Source organism: Triplophysa dalaica, chromosome 13, assembly GCF_015846415.1.
Source record: "Triplophysa dalaica isolate WHDGS20190420 chromosome 13, ASM1584641v1, whole genome shotgun sequence".
Lineage (NCBI taxonomy): Eukaryota > Metazoa > Chordata > Actinopteri > Cypriniformes > Nemacheilidae > Triplophysa > Triplophysa dalaica.
Window position 1 is genome coordinate 5,943,617 of NC_079554.1, and position 26,231 is coordinate 5,969,847.

The 26,231-nt window shown below is 42.2% G+C and overlaps 1 protein-coding gene across 2 annotated transcripts; it reads right to left on the reverse strand.

Moving 5' to 3' along the window:
• On the reverse strand, positions 1-25,811 carry flrt2 (fibronectin leucine rich transmembrane protein 2). Of its 2 annotated transcripts, none has more exons than XM_056765327.1 (2): positions 25,729-25,811; positions 1-4,549 (listed from the first exon to the last, which is right to left on the reverse strand). In XM_056765327.1, exon 2 carries the CDS (start codon positions 4,135-4,137, stop codon positions 2,152-2,154), a length of 1,986 nt encoding a protein of 661 aa, XP_056621305.1. In that variant the 5' UTR covers positions 4,138-4,549; positions 25,729-25,811; the 3' UTR covers positions 1-2,151. The 2 variants fall into 2 exon arrangements, with proteins under 2 accessions (XP_056621305.1, XP_056621304.1); XM_056765326.1 differs by having other exon boundaries at positions 25,342-25,794.
• Between the last annotated feature and the right edge of the window lie 420 nt (positions 25,812-26,231).

A 26,231-nucleotide genomic window follows, 5' to 3' on the forward strand; every position in this document is an offset into this window, starting at 1 on the left:
ACTGCTCACAACCTAAAGATCTCTGCTTTAAACAATATCGAATTCCTTAGATTAAGAATTAGTTTACATAAATTATTACATTAAGACCTACTTCTTCATATCTTTAAGGCAATAAATAAACCTGCTAATGTTTAATATTAAATATTTTCAGGTTTTGGTAATAATCCAGCTATAACAACTTCCAAACTAACATTGAGGTCTTATGTAGCAGGAAAAATGTAACGACAATGTCCCTCAATGCTTAGACTACATTTACTTGCACATTTGTCTCAGTAATGGTTAAATTTTGGGTCTCCTCAACCACAAACAACTCTCAGGGAACCTGAGCCCTGACAATCGCACTGGACTTCAGTGAAACAATTCTTTATGTGGTACACATCAGTTAAAGCCTTTTAACGAAAAATGCATCTTAAGGTTGTTCCAGATTCTAACCGAATCAGAGACACATGGTTGGAACAGCCTGCTGGATGCAGAGGATAAATACTTTCTTGACCACGAATGTGTAGAAGCCCCTTTTACAGCATTTTGTTTGTGCTACTGAAAAAACATGTGTGTTTACAGTCTGTGCAAGGTCAAGGTCACCAAAGTATTCCTCAAATGTAGACAATACTAGTCATTGAAAATAAATGTTTGTTTTTAGGTAATGGCAGGAGCAGTTTGGATATAAATGAATATAGACTAATTATCAGTTTGTTAACACTTTTTTTAATGACTTGTTTATCTTAAAATAGCATATTCAACTATGATTCTATAGGAAATAATATCATATTTTTTGCCATTCCTATTCTGACAGACAACAATAAAAAAACATGTTTTTGAAGGAATTGTCAGTCATTGCTGCTTTTTTTCACTGTTTTTCTGCAACCACTATGGGCTGTTCAGTGATCTAGTCTGACCTTTGTGCCAAACTGGAGGGCAATGAAGGGTTAACTCCATCAATAAGAACTTCCACCTTACTACAAACCCCTACCCCATCTTACATCGTCCTGCCAGGCAAAAAAACTGCATATTTTCTCTCTTTCATGGGCCAGGGATTATGCGGCGAGGGTATAAATTTAGCCCACAAAATAAAATCTTGTCAATGCAAGTAAAGTATTTGAGTAACAGTGCATAAAAAACCCTATACACAGCAAGTCTTGATTCCAAACTTGGCTCTCTGTCCTGGATATCTGGTTGACCATTGTCCTAAAAAATTGTCCTAATTGCACTCATACAAGGAACTGATTGATGGATTATTAAAAATGGGTCTTGATAAGTAAAGCAAAAGCTAGATAATTGTGTGGATTTCCATTATGTTACTGATGAATGGATATGATAACATTCATTTGAAAGCATGAGTGATTCGATGTGATCTATGTGTAATGAACCCACACTGGTGTAAGTATGGAAACACCAAGTTTCTGGGTAATAAATGATTCTGGACAAAAATTCCCAAATTCGAAATAGTACATGTCATGGCCTAATTTATAATTTACAGAAAATGTAATTGCTAATTACTGTGTACAAAAGGTAAATAATCATAAAGTTGTCATTTTATCACTGTTGCATTACAAAAAAAACACACTAATCTCTGTGTACACCAAAACAAGCTGTCCCCTTGTGGATAAATGAGAGACATGGCTGATTATGCTTCATATCCCCACACCATGTTAACTGCTGTTCTCCTCTTACTGAGTGAATTTCAAGGTGATGAATAGTGGGTGGTGCTTTTCACTTCAATGTGATTTCCACAAAAGCTAATTTCCTGAATGATTGCTCCTTCTTTCCCCCGTTTTTAGAAAGTGGCTTCCATTTGCAAAAAAGCCCACAAACACAGTGTTGTTTCCTGACCACTGTGTTTTTTTTAAGTACGGTTGGGTGAAGGGGAAGGTGTTTTTCAGCAGAAAAAAGGGATATACTGTGGTTAATAACGGTTTAATTATCTAAAAGTGGTCAAGAAGCAGGACTTATACCAGGTAGCCTACAAACTCTGATTATACAAAAAAAAAGATAACTACAGCATCTTTGAACCAAACCACTTTCAGCCTCCATTTTATAAAACCATTTCACATTTACTAAGAATAAAAATATATATGTATAAGTATATTGTACAGTATATACATAACAATTGCATTTTCCTCCAACAAATTGTGTAGCACCCATTTAAAAGCATCATGTGCGGCAGAAGTCCACACTGGGAACACTGCTGCTCTTGCAGTAACCTATTCTGTTGTTACTAATGTGACAGTCTCTGGGGCCAATTCCTCCATTAGGAGAGTAAATGTGATTAATTCCGAAGTCCTCTTTTAAAAGCTGCTCATTCTTTAAAGACACTATCTGAAAGCTTGTTTCAGTCATTTCCAGAATGGAGCTATCCATTTTGGTGCCGGCCTCACAGTAGTCATCTTTTCTCCTGCCACGATTGTACTTCCAATTGGTTGATGATAATGACCTGTTTTTTTTGTGCATGTGCCAGCAAATAAGGCTCAGAAGTGTCACTAAGACCACCAAAACTGCTCCACCTATTACTCCGGCCAATAAAAGTGTGGAGGTGTTGTCTTGCTGAGCAGCCTGCTCAGATTCAGAATATGTAGATAAGGATTTGGTCTTTGCCTCAGAACAGATAGTATCCTCCCCTGGCCTATAAGTGTTAAGATTATCAAGAACATACACGCAAATCCGATAGAGAGAAAGTGGCTCTAGATTTGTTAGGCTTAGCTGGCGCTGGTTTCCCGGGACTGTTCTTTCTCGAGTGATGTCACTCATTAAGCTCTTCCCCATCTTCACCCATCTCACTTTGTAAGCTGTCACAGTAAAGTAGGATTCCCAGCTCATGTCAATGCAGGTAGAGTTAACAACATGAAAGGACATTTTTAATGGGTCCTCATAGGGAGGTAGGGGCAAAAGAGGGAACTGTGGTACTGGGGTTGTTGGGTTGGCTGAGGTGGGGTTAAAAGCAGGGGATGAAATGGTAGTGATGTGAGCAGATCCAGGAGTGGAGATAATGGAGGTCTTGCGGGGTGATAATGTAGATGGATATGAATGGGTGGGCCAGGGATGCAGCACTGTGCCCGCTGGGCAATCAATGGCATCTAAGGTCAGTTCTCGGATTACCGTGCCACGAACCCTCTCTGGACTTTGGCATGTAAATCCACGGACATTTACCAAAGATGGCAGAGACCTAAGCCAAGCAATGACCCACTTAATGCTGCAATCACAGCGCCAGAGGTTGTTTCTCGCATTAAGGTATCTCAGGTTTCTCAAGCCATCAAAGACACCTGGTGGAAGAAACTGAAGTTGGTTGCTGGAGATATCTAACCTTTCCAGTTTTTTAAGATCAGAGAAGGCAGCCACATTAATACTGTCAATCTGATTTTCTTGCAGATTGAGTTTAGTCAGGGATGTACCGGGGAGCAGTGGTGGTGGAGTGGTGAGTGCATTGCGTGCCAATGAGAGCTCTTTGAGGTTCACAAGATCCTGGAATGTCCCAGGAGCAATGTCCCTATCTTCCAGTAGGTTTCCATCCAGCAACAGTCGTTGTAGTGTGGTGACATTCTGAAAGGCGTCCTCATTGATGTCAGCGATGCGATTCTCATCCAATCGCAGCTCCTTCAGATCTGCTGGTAATCCGATAGGTATGCTGCTCAAATGGTTTTTAGTGAGGAAAAGAAGCTTGAGGCTGACAGCCTCCCTAAATGCCCCCTCTTCTACTCCTACAGAAGAGATCGAGTTGTCATCCAGGTGGAGTTCCTCCAGCATGGCTAGCTGAGCTAGTGCTCCCCTGGAAATAGTCTGGATGTTGTTTTCCTGGAGGTGAAGCACTCGAACATGCATGGGAAGGTTGAGGGGAAATTCATCCAGCTGGTTTCCATATAGGTAAACAGTCTCTACAGAAGCAACATTGTGTAGGTCCAACGGAAAGCCGGCATTGTTGATCTGATTGTTGTGGAGGAAGAGGGTCTTAGATCCCTTTTGCACCCCCAGAGGCACAGATGTGAGGCTTCTCTCATTACAGTAAACAAATGTTTTTTCACAACGGCACTCTTCAGGACAGGAGTAGACAGGGGTGAGCTGCATATGCAAACTTAACAACACTGTTAACCAGAACCGAAAAAATGAAGTCCAATAATTCTTCCAAAATCCAGCTTGAAACTCCATAATGAAAAAGAAATGGAGGGGTAAGAAATGACAAAAACAGACAAAACCACAGTTCTGAGGGAGTAAAAAGGAAACTTAGCCAAGCCAGCACAAAAAGTCCTCTAAAATGGTATTTTGCAATGGTTATGCTCAGTTTGCAGATAAACCAGAAATGTATAAAGTAATCCTTGATCCTTTGTAGTCCTTGTCTGGTAAGGTTATTAGAGTGCATGGGCTCTTTCAATTAAGCCATCTAAGCTGAAATATCAGATCATTCCAGAACTCTTCTTGCTCATTACAGGGCCCAAGCAGGGTGTTACTAAGAGTGCACTGGGGCACCTAGAGATACTGGCCACCTCTCAGCCTGCTGTCAAGTGCTCATGGGCCACAGCCCAAGCTGCTTCCAGAAGTTGTGACATTTGGCTCCAGGGACCTTCAAAACAAGGAGGAATTAGAATACAAACATAAAAAATGTAATAGCTTTTATACATGCATCTTACTCTCTGAGAAAACAATTAAAGAGGAAATCTTGAAACAAACTGACTGTGACAGGATTAAAAGCTTGGATTGTAAAAAATAATGCAACTTTGTTAGACAAAAATGACACATTTTAGTTTAGTTTAAATTAGTTTTAGTTTGTTACAACTCTTCAGGGTACATTAATTTAGTCATTTGGCAGACGCTTTTATCCAAAGCGACTTACAGTGCACTTATTACAGGACAATCCCCCTGGAGCAACATGGAGTAAAGTGTCTTGCTCAAGGACACACTGGTGGTGTCTGCTGGGATCGAACCAGCAACCTTTGATTTACCAGTTCAGTGGTTTAACCCACTAGACCACCATCTCACATCTTACATGGCTTCTGATTATAATCAAAACAGGAAAAATGCAAATGGCGTCATTGTAGTGTATCTAAGAACGGGCACGAACTGTCATGACAGTGAAAAACAATCAATTAAATTGTGGGAGGGGGGGCTCTACAGCTCAGAGTGATTAATACTGCCAGTCAAATTAAATGGGACTGGTGTATAATTTTGCATCAGTAACTGCAGTAAATGATCGATTCTCTCTAGGTAAAAAGGTTATATGGTAGCTTAAGGTCTCTGAATTAAAGGGGTCATATGGCACGAATACATGTTTTTCTGTGTCTTTGGTGTGTTAAGTTGCCCTCACATGTATTAGACACATAAAATTGCACGAATTAAAGTGTTGGAACAAAAAATGCATTCTAATGCTCACCCAGACCTGCCTGAAATGCCTCGTGTAACCACAACCCCACAAGTCAGTTCGTGGTATGATAAGGTGGGCGTACCTGTAAGTACAATTGCTTTGGAACCTGATGTTCCAAATATGGTATGAGGTGATACATATCCGTCACATGCTTGAAGTATTCAACCAATTACTACGCACTGGTTAACTGGCAATCAAAGCACACCTCGCTTTTCAGAGCGATGAGCTTTGTAAAAAATCTGTGCATTTCAGAGAGTCGGGGCAAAGAGGAGATACAAACATGCAAGGTATGTGGAAAATACAGCATTTTTGAACCTTAAATCGTGTTTAAACATTACATTACATCTAAAACAAATGATTTAAAACTCACATTGGATCTAACTGTAAGATCAAAGTGAATTACTGAATGTACTACTGAGTGTGTACCGTTTTGGCTGAAAAACAGGCTTTTTGGCTGACATTTATGCTATCATGTTTCACAAAACATTTTGCAGTTGACTGATTTTTTTAACAGATGCTAACAAGTAGAGCACAGCACAGCACTAGTGTGGATCAGAGAGTATAAAAAGGTCCTATATTAACTAAGGCTTTTCAGCATCTATTACCTTCAGTGGAGACCTTTATATGATATTGTGGCCTGTAACACGTGCTTTGTCTATGTAGCTCTCTGTAGACCAATTTATCGGATGTGCGCACCTGGACTGCAGGTAATTCCGGTCTTTGTTTTTTTATCGATCTGGCTAGTGTCTTAACTTAACGTATAACTATTTATTGTTTATTTAATTTGTTATTATTGAGTGACTTTCCTATTTTAATGTATAATAATTGTATTAAATAAACGATTTGTTGAATGTGGTTCTCTAATAACTTTATTACATAAAATAATTGTTGAATGCCTTGTGTATTTCTGGTATCAACAGTTCTTCTTTTGCTTGTTATCAGAAATAATCTACAGGCACTCTATTATTTGCGAACTTGTACCGGAAGTTAAGGGCTTTCCACGAATGCATGCATAGCAGTAGCGAACCCTCGGGGCCCTATGTGATGACCTAAACTATATCGTCAAATTTATTATTTAAAAAGTATAAAATAGTATTTTCCAAAAAATCAGCCGCTTTATAAGATGTGTATAGTTGAATTCCTGGATTTATGCAGACCCTATCCACATGAGATTTCCAAGTCCGAATAATGTTCTTAAATAACAGTTGACCGTATAAATGTTGACCGTATCCCATTTAAAGGTGAGATGAAGTGGTGTTGTTTATTGTTTTATACTGTTATATGAGGTCTACTTATAACGTTTGAGTGGTATTTACATCGAAAAACATCAAAATCAATAAGTAATAATCTATCTCTACCCAGGTTATGAGGCCAGCTCTGCAAACGCACAGTTTTAATAACACCGCTTTGATTGGATAGCTGTTTGCGTAGTTGGAGGCTTCTTTGAATTTGGTTCGAGACGTAACGTTAGGTTACTCATAAGCACCATTCACAGTTTTCACAGGGCATGAGTATTATCTGAAGATCTCCTGTGATTTATAAACAACATCCCCACATCAGTATTTCATGTGCACATGCACGGCATGATTTTACTCAAATTTACTGACTAATTGTTTCCAGATGTTATGACAAGGCTTTGCGTATAGTTTGTATAGCCTGTACTTGTATTGCGTTTAATGACATATGAACGTACCTGTCAGAATTTGAGACCAGTGATCCCTAACTGGACGAGACTCAGGAAATTTATGGATATCATCCAGCACCCCAAATAATACCAAAACACTTCAAAGCAGCCTCCATAATTCGCAAATGGTGTATAAAACATTGAAAAAAGATATATGAGCCCACCAAATCACAGAGATGGCGATTCGCACGGACTTAAGATCACAGACAACCCCTGCAATTAATACAAATGACTAGAGGTCCGCATAGTGCTCGGGGCACATCAAACGATCTTCAAAGCATAGTGACGCATAGTACAAAAATGTTTTACTCACATAAGATCTCTGCACCATTGAAATGAAACGAGCAAACGCTCCATGTTTTTCCCACATGAGCTGAAACGTCTTTAAAAATTAACTTTAACCCAGCATTCCTAATATCGGAATCCGAAGGAAGGTTAAGCAGCGACTATATTCTTCCACAACCAGGGATGGCACAATATTTAGCTATCTTTAACCGCATGTTTGTTTATTGCTTGCTTGCTCTATCTCAGGGGTGTCCAATGTCGGTCATGGAGGGCTACAGTCCTGCAGAGTTTAGCTCCAACTTGGTTTAACACACCTGTTTTGAAGTTTCTAGTCTGCTTTGAGAGACCTTGATTAGCTGTTCAGGTGTGTTTGATTAGGGTTGAAGCTATACTTTGCAGGACACCCCTGCTCTATCTGGTTCCGCGACACTCATTCTGTAATGCGCGATCCAGTGAGAAGGGTCTAGCAACTTGCACTCTCAGACTTGCACGCACAGACACCGTCGCTTCCTGTGATGTCACTTGCAGTCGACACTCGTTGTCTTCGCACGGCTTGCATTTTGCATGCGTAGCACAAGCACGTGTTGGATTGAGAAATGATGTTCTATTAACAAAGTTCGGGAGTAACCCAAGCATATAAATCAGCACGCCGTTCCATCACCGGCAAATACCTATCAGCCGATCACGCAATCTCAGCACAACCATCTCGGCTGGTACATCACTAGGAATCACAGCATCTAAACTATCAGCCATAGCAAGCTCCATTATAAATAGACAAACAATCTTACCTGATGCTTCTCGCCAGATAAACATCGTCAAATTCCTTTACGATGTCTGAGATCTTTCGGCGCCATCTTGTGCACCCCAGCTCTCCAGTTCAGAGTCAGATTCTACGGACACTTCACAAGCTTCTCCTCGGGGCCGCCAGCCACGCTGCTCGGAGCGGCGCGCATCTAAGCGCAAGGCTTCGGCATCTCCCACCAGAGCGATCTCCACCTCATTCACCGGCGTCGTCTTACGCCTCTGCAAACCCCAAGATACCATCATTCCGCAAATGGACGGTCCAGAGTCTTCATAGGGCCCTCACCAACGCGGAAATCCCATTCAGCAGGCGGATGTCAAAACTACAGCTCTACACCCTCTTCGTGTCGTCCCAGACTGACGCCACACCGCCGGTCAGGTCGGCCCGAATGGCTGCCAATGACGAGTCAGGCTCGGCTCGAGGTCCCCGTCCATTCCAGGCACGAGCAATCTACCTCCGCGGCTCGGCATGGCCTCTCTCACTCGAGACGCCGCAGCAGAAATTCAGCTAATCCAGGTAGCGCACCTGTTGCGTTGGAAGCCGCGGACATCCCGGCTAAGCACCTCAGGCAGGCCGAGGCATCTCAGCTCGACGCGCATGACATCACTTCGTACGCAGTGGGTCTCCCAGAAAAAGCCGTCCGGAAACCTTCAGGAGCACCGGCTCAACATCACGTCTCTGGCGCAAGGTTGCCTTCGCTAGGGACACAAGCGCTGGTCTCAGGACAACAAGTCTTCGGCGCAGCTGCCGCTGCTAGCGCGACCCCGTCTCCGCTAGACACACAACCAGCCGCCGTAAGATCCGCCTTTCCCGCCCCAGGCTCCTGGCCCGTTCCCGTTCCCGTTCACGCCATTCCCTCCTCTCTCTCTCTTCAACAGGCACGCCCTGCATTCTCACTGGTTACAGCGATCGCGATGCCCGCGCCTCCAAATGCGCCTGCGCTGGAACTTCCACAAGTCTCTAGCGGAGTCAGAGTGCAGATTTTGGCAGGTGCGGATATCGATCTTTATTCTCTTCTTTCACCCCTGTCACCTCCATCAGTTGAGCGTCAGATCACATACGGAGATTTATCTTTCACTTTAAAAAATGCTTCACCCCAACAGTTCCGCACGTTATCATTTCCTGAATTCACGGTAGCTTTCTCACGCTACACGGAAGTAATATGCACGGTGTTCCCCGATAGGAGACGCGAGCTAAGTGATTACTTGGCCCTCGTGGCTGAGCTCGCTCTCTCCTATGGAGGAACTCACTTTTACACATATCATAAGCTTTTCTCCGCCAAATGCGCATTTCGTGTAGCTCAGTGGAACCAATGCCCTTATTGGGGAGCCCTGGACGCTGAGCTGCATGGTAGGGTTTTCTTGGGGGTGAGAAACATCTCCTGTGCTGTTTGCCGATCCGTGGTGCACTCCACCGGCGAATGCCCTCTAGTCTCTCCCTCTCACCCTCCATGCACATCTCCGCCTCACCAGTCCACTTCTAAGGTACCGCGCCTGCCAAATCGCCCAGCTACCTCGAATCCACGCAAGACCACCGACTCCCGCGCACGAGAAGCCTGCAACAAATTAAACATGGGCAATGCACCAGGCAGAGCTGTCGGTACCTGCATGTGTGCACTTTCTGCAGCGGAGCGCACGCTCGCCTTGTTTGTCCTGTATCGCATTCCCATGCCAATAAAATATTCAGATCTTACTTCTCGACTCCCGTGAACATTTCTCATTTGTCTCATAAGTTGTCCTCGCACCCTAACCCGCGGTTTACTGATTATCTCCTGACCGGCATTTCGAACGGCTTCGACCCCGGCGTCATAAGTCTCCCTTTGCAAAGTTTTATCTGCACCAACCTACAGTCGGCAACAAACGAACCGGAGGCATCGATCCTATTTGCATCGGAGGCAAATTTGGCATCGATCTCCTTTTACAGAAGGAGATCGATGCCAAATTTATTATCGGCCCCTTCGAGGTACCTCCATTCACCACTTATCGCATCAACCCCATTGGCGTTGCTACCAGAACATTTTCAGGCAAGAAACGTTTAATATTCAACCTCTTCTCCCCACGGTTCTTCATTTCCGATAATTAACAGCTTAATTCCAATAGACAAATTTTCCCTGCACTACCACAAGATCGATCCTGCAATTAAATTGATCAAAAAGGCTGGTCGAGGCACCAGGCTAGCTAAAGTCGACATCACCTCCGCCTTCAAAGTCATGCCAATCCACCCAGCCTTCTGGCATCTTTTCAGGATACAATGGCGTATAAAATTTTACATCTCAGTCCGCCTACCTTTTGGCTGCAGAAGAAGCCCCAAAATTTTCGATGTATTGTCAGAGGCAATATGCTGGATTCTTTCCAATAATTACGCGATCCCATACCTAATCCACTTTTTTGATGATCTCACCACCAGATTCCGTGAGAATCTCTCTGTCAAAAGGAAAAATAGACAGAACGATCCTGATCGTTTCCTCCTTGAGAAATATTTGCAGATGTTCGAAACGAGAGCTCCTTTCGGTGCTCGGCCACCTTCAGCTCACTGGCCTATCGTATCTTCGGCACTCTTCGAGCTCTATCCCCTGGTGGTTGCGGCATACTTATGGGGCAAGGAATGGGCGGCTTCCAGCATCATAGTGCATTGCGACAACGAGGCAGTCGTGCATTGCTTTAACAAAGGGCGATCTCATTCCCCCACCTTAATGCCGTTCCTCAGACGTCTCATCTGGATCTCAGCATGCGACCAGTTCATATTAACAGCCAGACATATCCCTGGATCGAAGAACTTGAAGATCGAAGATCTCGTTTTGCCTTCCAGAAGTTCAAGCTGCTAGCACCCAAAGCGGAACCTGTGCCCACCCCTCTTCCACCTTATTCAGAGTTGATCTTTCAGTGAATCACCCACTGCATAACCTTCTCGATGCCTCTCTCAATTCCATCGCTCAGGCAGTTTCCCCCAGGACCCTGCAATCATACCTTACGGCGTGGAGAAGCTTCAAATCATTTCACAGGGCTTTCAGTATTTTCTTCCCGAATTTTTCACTCCTCACCATCACCTCCTTCATCTCATTTCTCAACACTGCCAAAAGTCTTCAGGCCAGCTCCATCAGAGGTTACCTAAGCGGACTCCAGTTCTTCCACAAACTGATTTTCAACTCTACGTCGCCAGCCATAGCAAGCTCTCAAACATCAATGGTTATCCAGGGCATTCGAATATCCCAACCCGCCCGTCAGGATGTTGGGAGACCCATCACCCTGGAGATTCTCACCAAATGTATCTCCACCCTCCGAAAGGGATACCACTCAAAGCATGTTGCCCGCACACTCGACGCCATGTTCACATTGGCGTTCTACGGTATTCTACAATGCTCAGAGTTCTCCCCCACATCCAAATTTGACCCCGCGGTTCACCCCACAGTGTATGACCTTCAAGTGCTGGATTCAGAGACAATTTCTTACTCGATTAAGCAAAGTAAGACTGACCAGACCAGGAGAGGCCATTTCATCTATGTCTTCAACCTCCAGTCACAGATTCAACCGTATGGAACCCTCCTAGCCTATCTTCGCTACAGACAACCCTGGACAGCAGCCTTATCGGATCCCATTTTTATCTACGAATATAATCGCCCGGCTTCACGATTCTGGTTTCAGAAGCACCTTAAAGCCTTCCTGCTCCAATCAGGAATCCCTGCAGAAAACTATTCCGGTCACTCCTTCCGCATGGGCGCAGCCACCACAGCCCTCCAAAAGGGCCTATCTCAGCCACAGATCCAAGCCCTAGGCCGCTGGTCATCGGAGGCTTTTAGAAGCTACATTTGGACAGACTTGTCGCTCATCAGGAAAGCCCATCAAACCCTCCTTTCCCGTATTGCCTGATAGTCTCGGCTGTCAGTGCAACCTCGGCCACGTTGACACAAGACTCCCAAGAAGGTCGTAACACCTCAGTAAATACTGGCTCAACATCTACAGTGTGTTTGTCCAGCCTCGTCATTCGGGAACGCCTTCGCAGAGGATGGCTCTCACATAGGACGCTCTGCTGAGCCGGTATTCATTTCTGATGTCAGCACCGCCACATGAACCTCTCATGAGGCAACCAGCTCCTCCATATCACAATGTTGGTCTCATCATCTCAAAGATAGCCTCATCGCAGCAACGCCCCCTCAGAAGCCTGTGCTTCCACACTAAGCCACACTACAACAGACACCAATCTCCAGGAAGCCATTTTCTCAGCAGCGACCAGCTCGCAAGGGTCCGAGCTTCCAACTAGTGATCTGCAGCGCAGACGCCACCAGCTAAGAAAGACACCACCCGCCAGGAATCCTGCAGCAAAGCAGCAACAGCCCTGCAGTGGTCAGAGCTTCCAACAAGTGTTCTCAGCAGACACCACACATCTTCAGGCCTGCATCACAGCAGCAACCGCCCCAGCGGGGCCCTCATCCTCTCATAGTTACCCACTTCCGGATTGCACCTCCGTAACGCCAAGCATGGTTCATTTTGGGGATATATGCGTACTTCAGCGGATGTTCAGTTTTATCAGCATTTAACCGGCTCGAGCCGGTTCCGAGCCCGGCGCACTTGCCCTGACCAAGGTAGAGTGCTCCGGGTTCGGATAGATCCGGTGAGCTCGGAGCCCACTCCCTGCACAACCAGCCAATACGCATAACCTGCATACCCATGCTTACCAATCTTTCCCTATAACGGAGCTATTTATCTGCGAGGGCGAACTCGTGAAATTATGTTTCATTAACAAAGTTCGGGAGGAACCCAAGCATTTAAATCAGCACGCCGTTCCATCACCGGCAAATACCTATCAGCCGAGCACGCAATCTCAGCACATCCATCTCGGCTGGTACATCACTAGCAACCACAGAATCTAACCTATCAGCTCAAGCAAGCTCCATTATAAATAGACAACCAATCTTACCTGATGCTTCACGCCAAATAAACATCCCTCCTCCACCCCCGGCTCCTCTCACTTTCCTCAGTCCAGCAGGACCCTCGGGGGGATGTTTTCTGAGCTCGAGCTCGTTCCGAGCCCGGCGGGGCTCTTGCCCTGACCAAGGTAGAGTGCTCCGGGTTCGGATAGATCCGGTGAGCTCGGAGCCCACTCCCTGCACAACACGTCAATACGCATAACCTGCATACCCATTGTAGTAGAGTAGGCGGGGCGACACCGTGGTTCGAGTCTGGTGAGTAATTGTGAATGAGCGCCAGCTGTGCGCACACCGGCCTCGAATCACGTAGGAGATTGGGAGCATATAAAAGGAACGAGCGACCGGACCGTCGAGGAGAGAGGTCCGGGCCCGAAGTGTTTGTATATGTATTTATGTTTTACTGTGTTGTTGTGCCGGCTGTTATATTACTTTATTAAATGTTTTAAAATGTCTTCCGGTTCCCGCCTCCTTCCTTCCTTTTATTGAACGTTGTTACACCCATGCCTACCAATCTTTCCCTATAATGGAGCTGTTTTTCTGCGAGGACGAACTCGTGAACATTTTGTGGTCACCGTAACTTTAAGTGTATTGTCCATGTGTGATAGTATATATTAAACAGTATACAAAATGTTGTCGGTCGATGTATGTTGAGTACTTGTTTATACAAAGAGTTGGTATAGGTGAACTAGTCAACCATTATATCACTCTGTCTGTCCGTCACTCGTTTTAAAACATAAACTAAACCAGCTAATTATATGGCATACATACGTTGAAACCACTGGATAGCGTATCGTCACTGTTTAATTATTTGTGGTGAAAATAAGTTTGTAGAAGTGCTTGATGGTGTTGATTTGACATAAACTTACTGACGTAATTTACATTCAAACGGTCTCAGTAAGATTCGCTAATTAACAAAAACTACATCTACAGCATTTTTTTATTATGTTGGCTTGACAGAGCCAACATACTGTTCTTTGTTCTAAGCTTATTATGTTGGCTTGACAACGCCAACATACTGTTCCTTATCTTATTATTATTATTATTATGTTGGCTTGACAGACCCAGCATACTGTTCTTTGTTCAAAGCTTATTATTATTATTATTCTTGTGATCCCCAAAATTTCTGACTGCTACTCCTCCTAGAGCTTTCAAGCTACATGCACCAAACTTTCCACAAACCTTCAAACTGGTCTGACTTGAGTTGCTATATCTTTTTAAACTGATCCAGGTTCTGGTTTTCGAAAACCATTCCCTCAAAACCCCCTAATATCCCATAGACTTAACATTGCGACAAACTTTGAGTTGCACAAAGTTGAGTCAGTTGCAGTCAGTTGCAACTTTGAGTTGAGTCTGTTGCACCCCTGGGGTGTAAGAGCCACCCAAAATTCCCCCTATACTTATAATGGAAGAGGAAATATGGCCATATAAGGCGTTATAACTGTCCCGTGTTGAATATCTTGGCAGTACCACCACTTAGAGACATGGGGGTGGGCTCATTTTACTCAGGGAACCAATCAGTATCCCAGAAACATTAAGTTACGAAGCCACGCCCATAGCAACCATTTAAACCAACCTAGCAACCGCTCCCATGACTCCCCTTATAAAAAGTCCAGATGGATATCTTTGCAGCACAGTGTCGTAGAGACACGGGGGTGGGCTCATTTGACTAAGTCAACCAATCAGTATCCCTGAAACTTCATTGAGCTACGAAGCCACACCCATAGCAATAAAACATGTTAACTTAGCAACCATTTAACAAGACCTATCACTCTACATCGGAACATCTTAAGAGACATGGGGGTTGGATCGTTTCACTTAGGGCTTGACGCATCATCAACTGACAGATGCTTAAGCCACGCCCATTTCAACCAAACAGGTTACCCTAGCAAACCATTTTGCAATATGTATATCTCTGCATCTGAACATCATAGAGACACGGGGGTTGGTTCGTTTCACTCATATCTTAGAGTATAATCAAATGACAGATGCTAAGCCACGCCCATAGCAACCAAACAGGTTAGCCTAGCAACCGTTTTGCAATACCTATATCTCTGCGTCGGAACTTCGTAGAGACACAGGGGTTGTTTGTTTCACTCATAGCTTAGAGCAAGGGTTCCCAACCTTTTGCAAGCTGCCCCCCCAAAGCTGGTTCATTGCAGTTGGGGCCCCAGTGCCCCTCCCCCCCACACCACCTTGCATAGATAGATAGATAGATAGATAGATAGATAGATAGATAGATAGATAGATAGATAGATAGATAGATAGATAGATAGATAGATAGATAGATAGATAGATAGATAGATAGATAGATAGATAGATAGATAGATAGATAGATAGACCTAGGCTGTTATTTTTAGGCCCGCATTATTATTATTATTATCATCAGTAGCGGTAGGTAGGCCTGTCATCATTACTAGGCTATTGCTATATAATTATATGAGGTTACATGCTTTATTGTTGTTGTTGTTATTATTATCATTATCATCAGTATAGGCCTATTATCATTACTAGGCTATTGCTATAATTGGGAATTGGCAGCAGACCTGACATTAATGTATGCGTTATTATTATTATTATTACTAGGCCTAATAGTAGGTATCATCTGCATTTTTTTACAGAAGCTTGCAGGTAGGTGATGTTAATGTGAGACCTGAGCCTGCTTTGCCTTGCAAAGTTCCTAAATTCATGGCTCAATGTTTGATAAACATAGTCTCAAATCTTTCTCGATTTGTGCACGATTGTGGTATTTCGTTTTGAGTGCAGTCATTTTTGAGAATCCTGCTTCACACAAATATGTCGACGCGAAAGGAAGGAGAATCTTCAAGGCGACATCACAGAGTTCAGGATATTCCTGCATCAATGCTGCCCAGAATGACGAAAGAGGGCAGGAGCTAAATAGTTCCTTCAGTCTACTGTCACTCTTCAGCTCAATAAGCTGTTCCTGCATTTCAATTGATAGCTCGTTTGCTGTGCACACAAACGGATCTCAAACCCACGCAAAAGAGCGGTAATCCTTTTTAAAGTACGTCACAAATTGTTTTCTCATTGCTGACAGGTGCTCAGACGCTGATTGAAATAGTGAGGAGAAATCGTGTGAAGTGCCTGCATCAGTGATAAAGTCTGCAAGGCTGGGGAACATGTTGCAGTTCCCTCGACTGAGGGAACGGCGGCCATGCCAGAGATCTAGTTTTTAACGTTACCTTTGAGTGCAGATCATGAATCTATCTGTCTCTGCGCAGGTAACTGCGATTCTGAAGGAGGATGCAAGAGTGGGAGCCGTAGTTCTGCACGCGGGGGTGAATGACGTGAGAATGCGGCAGTCGGAGATCCTGAAGAGGGATTTCAGGAGTCTGGTCGATACTGTTCGCAACGCATCGCCCACGGCGAGGATCATCGTATCAGGGCCGCTTCCTACTTACCGACAAGGGAACGAAAAGTTCAGTAGACTATTTACGCTTATTAATTGGTTAAAGTCATGGTGTATTGAACAGAAGCTGCTCTTTGTAAATAATTTTGATCTGTTCTGGGAGCGACCAAGGCTCTTCCGCCCCGACGGGCTGCACCCCAGCAGCATTGGAGCGGAAATTCTGTCCGACAACATCTCAAAGACGCTACGCACCATTTGACTAGTAAGTACAAATTTTAACCATAGTCTGTGTTCTTCTCACCCAACTGTTAAGAATGTTACAGTTAAGAATGTAACTGCTTTCAAATGCATAGAGACTGTGTCTGTCCCCCGAATAATACAACCAAATAATAATTTATTTAAAAGTATGAGAAAAAATCTTATCATGATTAAACCAAAAGACAATATATTTAATGAGCAAAACCAACGCCTAAAGTTTGGGCTACTTAATATTAGATCACTAATTCCAAAGGCAGTTATTGTAAATGAAATGATCACAGACAACAGTTTTGATATACTTTGCCTTACTGAAACCTGGCATAAGCCAAATGATTACTTCGGTCTAAATGAGTCTACTCCACCAAGTTACGGTTATATTCACGAGCCACGTCCGGTTGGTCGAGGTGGTGGTGTCGCAACAATCTTTAGAGACTTTCTTACCGTTACTCGGAGAACAATGTATACATTTAAATCATTTGAAGTGCTTGCGTTGAACATAACTGTTCCAAATAAAAGTAAAAAACCATTGGTCTCTCTTACATTGGTTACTGTGTATAGACCCCCTGGGCCTTACACTAATTTTCTGATAGAGTTCGCAGACTTCTTATCGGATCTATTAGTTAACGTCGATAAAGTACTGATTGTTGGAGATTTTAATATCCACGTAGATATTGCTAACGATCCATTAGCTGTGGCGTTTAAAGAACTACTAGACTCTTGTGGTGTAACACAATACATCAATAGTCCTACTCATCGCCTTAATCACACAATGATTATTAATCACTTAATCACACAATGATTATATCTCACGGAGCCGATCTAACCAATATCGATGTTATACCTCAAAGCGACGATGTTTCCGATCAACATCTTATAACATGTACACTGCGCACTGCAGAAATCAGTTGTATATCTCGTTATCGACAGGGTAGAACAATCACCTCAACTACTAAAGATAGTTTCGTAAAGAACTTGCCAGATCTGACTCCTCTAATAACCTTTCCAACTAATATAGAATCGCTCGATGACATGACCAGCAACATGGGCACCATTTTCTCTAATGCATTAGAAGCGGTCGCACCTATGAAGTCAAAAAGGATAAATGGAAAGATCACGGCACCATGGTATAATAACACCACTCGCACCTTAAAAAGAGAAACGCGTAAACTGGAGCGCAAATGGAAACAAACCCAATTAGAGGTCTTAAAAATTGCATAGAAAGAGAGTGCAAGCTGTTACAAAAAGGCACTAAAAGCGGCAAAAGCCGAGCACTTCCGTAACCTCATAGAAAATAACAAAAACAATCCAAGGTTTTTATTTAGTACAATTGCTAAACTAACAAACAAACAGACTCCACCTGACCTGGGTATTCCGCCGCACCTTGGTAGCAATGAATTCATGAAGTTTTTTACTGAGAAAATCGAAATAATACGAGACAACATAGCTAAAACCAAACCTCCAAGTGTGTCGGAAGAATTAGTTTCAACCGTCACCCAAAAAGAAAAGCTAGAGTGTTTTTCTCCTATAAATCAAGAAGATTTAATTAAAATAATTGCAACATCCAAACCGACGACATGCTTATTAGACCCCATTCCGACTATTTTACTAAAAGAGTTACTACCTGCTGTAATTGAGCCCATTTGTAACATAATCAACTCGTCAATTAATCTAGGACATGTCCCAGGGCCCTTTAAGATGGCTGTAATCAAGCCTCTCATCAAAAAACCAAACTTAGACCCCAATGAACTTTTAAGCTATAGACCAATTTCAAATCTACCGTACTTGTCTAAAATACTAGAAAAAGTAGTGTCAACTCAACTGTGTACCTTCCTACAAAATAATGACATGAACGAAAAGTTTCAGTCTGGCTTTAGACCGCATCACAGCACTGAAACTGCGCTCGTTAGAATTACAAATGACCTCCTTATTGCTTCAGATAAAGGTAACATCTCACTCATAGTCCTGCTTGACCTTAGTGCTGCTTTCGATACTGTAGACCATAAAATACTACTAGATCGCTTACACAGTTATATCGGTATTCAGGGACAGGCACTGCAATGGTTAAGGTCTTACTTAACAGACAGATATCAATACGTCCATTTAAATGGGAAATCATCAAATCTTACGCAAGTAAATTACGGATTACCTCAGGGATCGGTCTTAGGACCCTTGCTTTTCTCCATATACATGTTGCCCCTTGGCAACATTATTAGAAAACATGGAATTAGCTTCCACTGTTATGCAGATGATACTCAACTATATATCTCATCAAGACCAGATGATTCCTTTAAGCTATCCAAACTGGCAGAGTGCATCGAGGACATAAAACATTGGATGACTAGTAATTTCTTCCTTTTAAACTCTAGCAAAACAGAAATATTACTTATAGCACCAAAATCAAGTAAACAGAATATCTCCGACTACAGCTTGCAAATTGAAAGCTGCACTGTTTCTCCAACAAATACAGTTAAAGACCTAGGCGTTATATTAGACGGCAACATGTCATTTAAAAATCACATCTCAAATATCACAAAAACAGCCTTCTTCCACCTTAGAAATGTTGCCAAATTACGAAATAGTTTATGTGTTGCAGACGCAGAAAAGCTTATTCATGCATTTGTGACCTCACGGCTTGACTATTGTAATGCTCTACTTAGTGGTTGTCCTGTATCATCGATAAACAAACTACAGTTAGTTCAGAATGCAGCTGCCAGAGTTCTTACTAGGTCAAGGAAATACGATCACATAACCCCAAGTTTTATCATCGCTTCACTGGCTACCCATTAAGTATCGTATTGATTTTAAAATTCTTTTAATTACTTACAAAGCCCTGAATGGTTTAGCACCTACTTACTTAACCGAGCTTTTATCACGTTACAACCCATCACGCTCTCTAAGATCTCAAAATTTAGGACTTTTGATAACACCTAGAATAACAAAATCCACCAAAGGGGGACGAGCTTTCTCATACGTAGCACCTAAACTCTGGAATAGCCTTCCTGATACTATTCGAGGGTCAGACACACTCTCCCAATTTAAATCTAGATTAAAGACACATCTTTTCAGCCAAGCTTTCACTTAATGCATAGTTAATGAACAGCAGCTACGCTAATTATTCTCTTTATTCTCTTCCCGCCGCTGCCTCGGGATGCCCATCCCGAGGTAAGAAGAAGTTCCACCATGTCCAGACGACTGACAGATGCCCATCCCCAATTTGAGATTACGCCAGCTGCAGACTGACTGACCATCCCAGCTCCATCTAAGGCAATTCCACCACCAGCCAAGAGAAATATGACCATCAGACCATCCCAGCTCAGACCACTACATCCCCAACCAAGAGCAAAGACGGATTATTTGTTTTATTAATGCTGAAGTTACAATATTTGGTATTAAATGCTAAACTAAAATCACATGTCACCAGTTTGAGTGCAGCTATGACACGTCAGAGGGGATCTTGCCCTCCCGGTTGAGCCTGGTTTCTCCCGAGGTTTTTTTCTCCATTAATCAATCATTGGAGTTTTGGTTCCTCGCCACAGTAGGGCAGTGTTGGCCTGCTCAAAGGGAGACTGCATTCATTCATTTATTTATTTATAAATTAGATATTATTTATTAGAATGATCTTACTCGTTGTATAAACACCAAGCACTGTGCTGTGTTCTAACTTATCTGTTTTTCCTGTTTGCCCCTGTAAAGCTGCTTTGAAACAATACACATTGTGAAAAGCGCTATATAAATAAACTTGAATTGAATAGTTTTTGTGTGAAGGCATGCACTTTGTCTGCAAGGAGCAAAATATGAGGCCTTGCAAAGACAGGTTGAGGCCGTTCGAGCGGTCAAATATATCGACCAAATCCAATATATTCGAAAATACTTAACGATTCTAGTGTGTGTGTGTGTCTTAGTCGCGTGGGTAGTTTTAGCTAAGTGTAGCAACTGCCTAGCAGTTTAAAAAAATTACTGGCAAGGGCTGAGATCTAATCTTTAACAAGAATGTTTGTGGGTTTACTGTTGGGGTTTGTAGTAAAGGCCTATGTAAATCGAGATTGATAACAGACTAGCGAGAGCTGGCACAAGCAGCTTGGCAAGAAACTAGACTAGAGTGAATGGAGAGCTATGTCGTGAGTCAATTTAAATGCATTGATTTATTTTTGTGTGAGAGTGAGTGAAAATTTACATTTACACCCCGCTCTGCTTACCGCCACAGAGTGTGGCTTACCGCCACAGAGCCGTCCTGAGAACGGCGGCTGCCATGCGCATGCGCGATTCATTTGCAGCCTGGACGCGGAGGGGTGTGTGTCTCCTCTCTGCTCTGACTGCTGCGTGAGGCTACTGAGAGACTGACCGCCTGTGAGTGCTTTTGGATGGGAGAGGGGCTCACGGCAGCACCCGCTGCTCGTTGTGCACAGTAGGCCCAACTGCAGAGTGATTCGTGCTTTCAAGTCTCCAAACACCACAAAAGTCTCCAAAGACACCAGTGAAAGTCGCTGGATTTGTCGCTTTTGACAACAACAAAAAAGTCCCCAGAAAGATGTTTTTTTTGTGTTATAATCAGTGTTTGAAGTGGGGGGAAAAGGTGGCGGTACTCTCTTTGCATTGGCAAATCATTACATTTTTAAAGTGAAAAACAAAACTATTGCTGTTACAACAATTTATTGTTATTTATTTATTGTCAACAGAAATGTATTTAAACATGTTTGTGTGTGCGTGGCTGCGTCTATTTCACAAAAACTAAAGGAAAGCTTTAACTTCAGCCTTTATTCTGACTAGTTTATTAGTTTTATATATATATATATATATATATAGACATATATACTGTATATATAACTAAATACGACCTCACGTTTTATACGTTTGCAGCCTCTGACACTTCCGTCCGTCATAAAAATTAATTCGGATGGGTTCGATTTTCTGCATTTTTTGCATCCGTAGCAAATATTTTGAGGGGTGTTTTTGACAATTGAGAGCCACCAAATGATGAATATGAAAAAATGAATACGACAGTTTCAGACTCAGTCAGGGTGCAAGGACCTTAAACGTTTGATGCTTTGCGCAGCTTCTCGATGAAAAATAAAACAAATGAGCGCCGTTTTCTAAAGTCTATGAGCGCAGCACACACAAATAAACTAAATTGACATACTGCAGTTAAATCTCAAAATGTGTTTTTATATTTATAACTTATAACTGAATACAGTTCAGCAACATGCATCACACGACCTGACGACCAAGAGAGCTGACAATTGACCATCGCTTAATTTATCATCACCTCACGATTGAAAATGTGACACTGATTTCATATGACAGTTCAACAAACAAGTTAATAATATTAAGTCACTTACATTTTAGACGAAATAATGACTGTTTTGGTCTATTTTAGCAGCGAAAATAGATCCGATGAATCCAAACAAAGGTCACAGCATAGCGCATCTCACAGCAACACTCAATCGTGTTTTGAATGATTCAGTGTTTTGAAAGAATCGGCTGAGTCAAAGATTCAACGACCCATGCACAAACATCTCTCATTCTTGATGAATCGGCCGTTTCAACGAATCGTTTGAATGAACGACTCAATGACTCGCTTAATAAAACCGCTTATCATCTGCATTTGCACTCACTTTCCACAAACCAATCAAATTTGTTCTAAACTCTTTTTTTTAAGCGGTCAAATATATCGACCAAATAGGACAGAGGACGCAAGCCACATAGGACATAGCCCCATAGCCACAAAAAGCCACATAGCCACAAATAGGACGCAAGCCACATAGTGTCATCCAGATGCTTCGCCAGATATGATTTGATTTCTGTCAAAAACCACTTCACCTCCTCTCGCAGCTCATACAACCGCTGTAACAACCACCCCCTGGAGAGCCAGCGAACTTCAGTGTGCAGAAGCAGCTGTTCGTTCCCTGACCCCATCTCCTGGCAGAGGACCCCAAACAAGCGAGAGTTTAGCAGCCGTGATTTGATGAGATTTATCATTTTCACCGATTGGTTCAGCACAGAGTCAAAAAGAACCGGCATTTTTTTAGCAGCTAGTGCTTCACGATGGACCATGTAATGTGTCCATTTCACAAGTGGAGCTGCTTGCAGAACGCGAGCAGCTAGGCCACCCTCACGCCCAGGCATTGCCTGCGCACCATCCGTGCATACGCCAACGCATCGGTCCCAAGCCAAACCATTTTCATGGATAAAAATATCAAGGACAATGAAAATGGATCTCCTGTAGTGTGCAACTGAAGAGGCCGGCAAAACAGGACATCCTCCTCAATCGCCCGCAGATACCTGACATAGGTGAGGAGCTGTGCCTGCCCAGCAATATCAGTGTATTCGTCCAGCTGCAGCGGGTAGTAAGGACTCTTTTTTACAAACTCTATCAGTTGCTCTCTGATATCATTAGACAAGTCTACAATTCTCCTAGCGACTGTGTCATTGGTCAGTGGTACTGCACCGAGTTTGGCTGCTGCACTATCGCCTATCATTATTCTAAAAGAGGGTCTTGCCGATTGTATGCAGTTTACCCAGTTTACCGATTCTTTTGGCCACTACATACGATGCCTCCAAACACAAATTTAGAAACTCTTTTTTTAAATCAGTCTAAACACATTTTAAATTTTATTCAGGAGTTATTCATATACAAAACTATAACTTTTCATGACAGTAGTTTAGTGATAAAAAATGTGTTCTCACCGGTTGAGAACCACTGACTTAGAGTATCATCAACTGGCAGATGCTAAGCCAAGCCCATAGCAACCAAACAGGTAAGCCTAGCAACCGTTTAGCAAATGCCTATATCTATGGACCCGAAAATCATAGAGACACGGGGGTTGGTTCGTTTCACTCATAGTTTAGAGTATAATCAAATGACAGATGCTTAGCCACGCCCATAGCAACCAAACAGATTAGCCTAGCAACCGTTTAGCAATACCTATATCTCTGCATCAGAACATCACAGAGACACAGGGGTTGGTTCGTTTAACTCATTGCTTGGAGTATCATACTAGCAACATGCTAATTATGCTAGCGAACATGCTAATCATGCTAACAACATACTAAGCCCGGTTTTTACACACTGGGGTCATATTATTTTTTCCATCATGTTAGAAAAAGTTTAACAATAAAACCTTTCAAACTATTTCAAACTCTTCAGGACAGGCTTTGTCAAGCCAACATAAAGTTTGTGCTCAAACTTTACAATCTAGTTTTTGTATACATTTACTAAACATTTTTAAATTAAATTTGTATTTGTTAAGTTAAAATGGACAATAAACACCTATGTTTTTATTAACTAACATTAACAATTATTAAATGTATGTATATATTGGTCTCATTGTTTTCTTCTTACAGATGCACCATTCAATACTACCATTTTCTTAAAAAAAACTGGTGCCTCAGTGCACATCATGTTGCACATTTTATCACTGTAGTTTATGCCCTGCCCTGAAACCAACAGCACACTGAGGAAAATAAAGCAACACTGGGAAGGCCATTTAAAAAAGCTGTTGTTTTCCAAATAAATATGTACAAGTAAAAAATAAGAATAAACTATTGTACGTAGAAAGTATATGCTATATGCAGCAGGATTAAATATAATTTACAGAAAAAGTTATATAAAAATAGATTGTGTATTATCAGGAGGATATAATTAATATTGCACTTAATTATTATTTCACAAAGATTTATTAAATTGCACGGTGGGTAAAAAAGAGGTAGATGGCCTGAGGGAAGATACTGTTTTGTGTCTGATTATTTTGGTCGTCAGTGCTCTGTAGCGCCGACCAGAAGGAAAGCATTGTGAAGAGATGATGGCTTGAATGTGAGACGTCCAGGGTGATTTTCTGAACCATTTTCCTCACTCTGGATATATACATGAAAGACTTTGCCGATATACATGCCGTTATATTATAATATAACATTTATTTTTAATATTATATATATATATATATATATATATATATATATATATATATTAGTCATATTTATTTAAATGTTAAAATAAAATAATACAAAGATATAAACCTTGTCGTAGATCTGCAGAGATAAATTCTCCAGTTTATTTGTGTTGACTGCAAGTGACGTCACAGGAAGAGTGCAAGTCTGACAGTGCAAGTCTGAGAGTGCACGTGGAATTCTGCACCCAGATGCTATTGGATCCAGTGGGCGGGGCAAGAGAAGTAGTAGTTGATATTTTCCTATGAGGCGGTGTTCGACCTATCAATTTCATCATAGATAGGTGCATTTAAGAACCTCGTGTTTGCTGGGCATGGTGTCAATAACAGATGTAATCTCAGTAACAAGGGTGTTTTTAGTTCTGACACTTACACGATGTTCGCGTGAATACGATTCCTTCTTAATAACAAAAGCTCGGGCTAAAATTTAGATTTTAATTCATTGCACCTTTAAATGCATTAGGCAGCATTTTATATACTATTTGTAAAGCTAATGCCTTTATATTATATTTGAGATTTTTTGGCAAATGGACAAGTCATGTAGGTAGAGATAGGTAGAAGCACAGTTAAACTGCAAAATAGTTTGTGGTGAAATCCTCGACTATGAAGCACACCGAATGACTAAAGAGTAGTCATCTGCGTCTAAATAAACATAATTATATAATACAACAATAATTCAATTCTTCACTTATAGACAATTTTTGGATTTTGACGGGTATACTTTAGCCTACCTTATCAAACAGGATTTTTTCCGTACCCGAGAATACATTAAATACTTAAGAGCTTGCCAATCACTCCCCGTTCTTCATGTGCTTGGTACATTGAGACCCAGCGCCATTCCCAGAACATAGTTTAAACGAATCCGTTCATTGCTCCTCTGCACCCACTGCTCATCCTGGCAGCATAGTTAGCCTTCTCCCGAATGGAAAGCTCAATGTCCACGGTAAGTATAGCCTACTTTTTCGCTGCTCCCTGTGATTCTCATTCCCCTACCAAGCCTTTGTCGAGACCACTTTTGCAGGAGTCGTCACCCAAAACAGCAAACTCGCCGAAAATGGAAAAAATACATCACGTCACCACTGCAATATACTTATTTAAAGCGAAAAACAAGAATTTACCTATATTATTTCCTAGAGATGTTTACAGAAGAGAATTGTGCTGGTAACGATCTGTTTACTGCACACCCCGACTCTCTCTTTCACTCACTCTCTCTGGTTTGCACTCGCGTTTCGGTCGGGTCCTCCCACAGACCCACACTGTCCGGATGGAAGAGATGACAGGCAGGGGTGGAACACTTACGTTAACTACCCAGTGTGTGTTTAAGAATATAGCTTGCTTTTCGTGTATTTTTATATCACTGTATAATTATTTGTTTAGATTAACGATTTTTAATTTCGTATTAGATAAAATGATCACGCAATACATTTGAACAGATATGCATGGGATGAAGACAGAAGGGGTTCTGTCAGATGGTTTAAGACGTCAATGTTAGCTGCTTCAAAATGCATGCCGTTAACGAAATCATTTAATCTTGTCCATGTGCAGATTTGATATTTATGCTACTATAATGAAGATGAATTAAACTCACTCACCATCTATTAAGATGTGAAAATTGCTGACT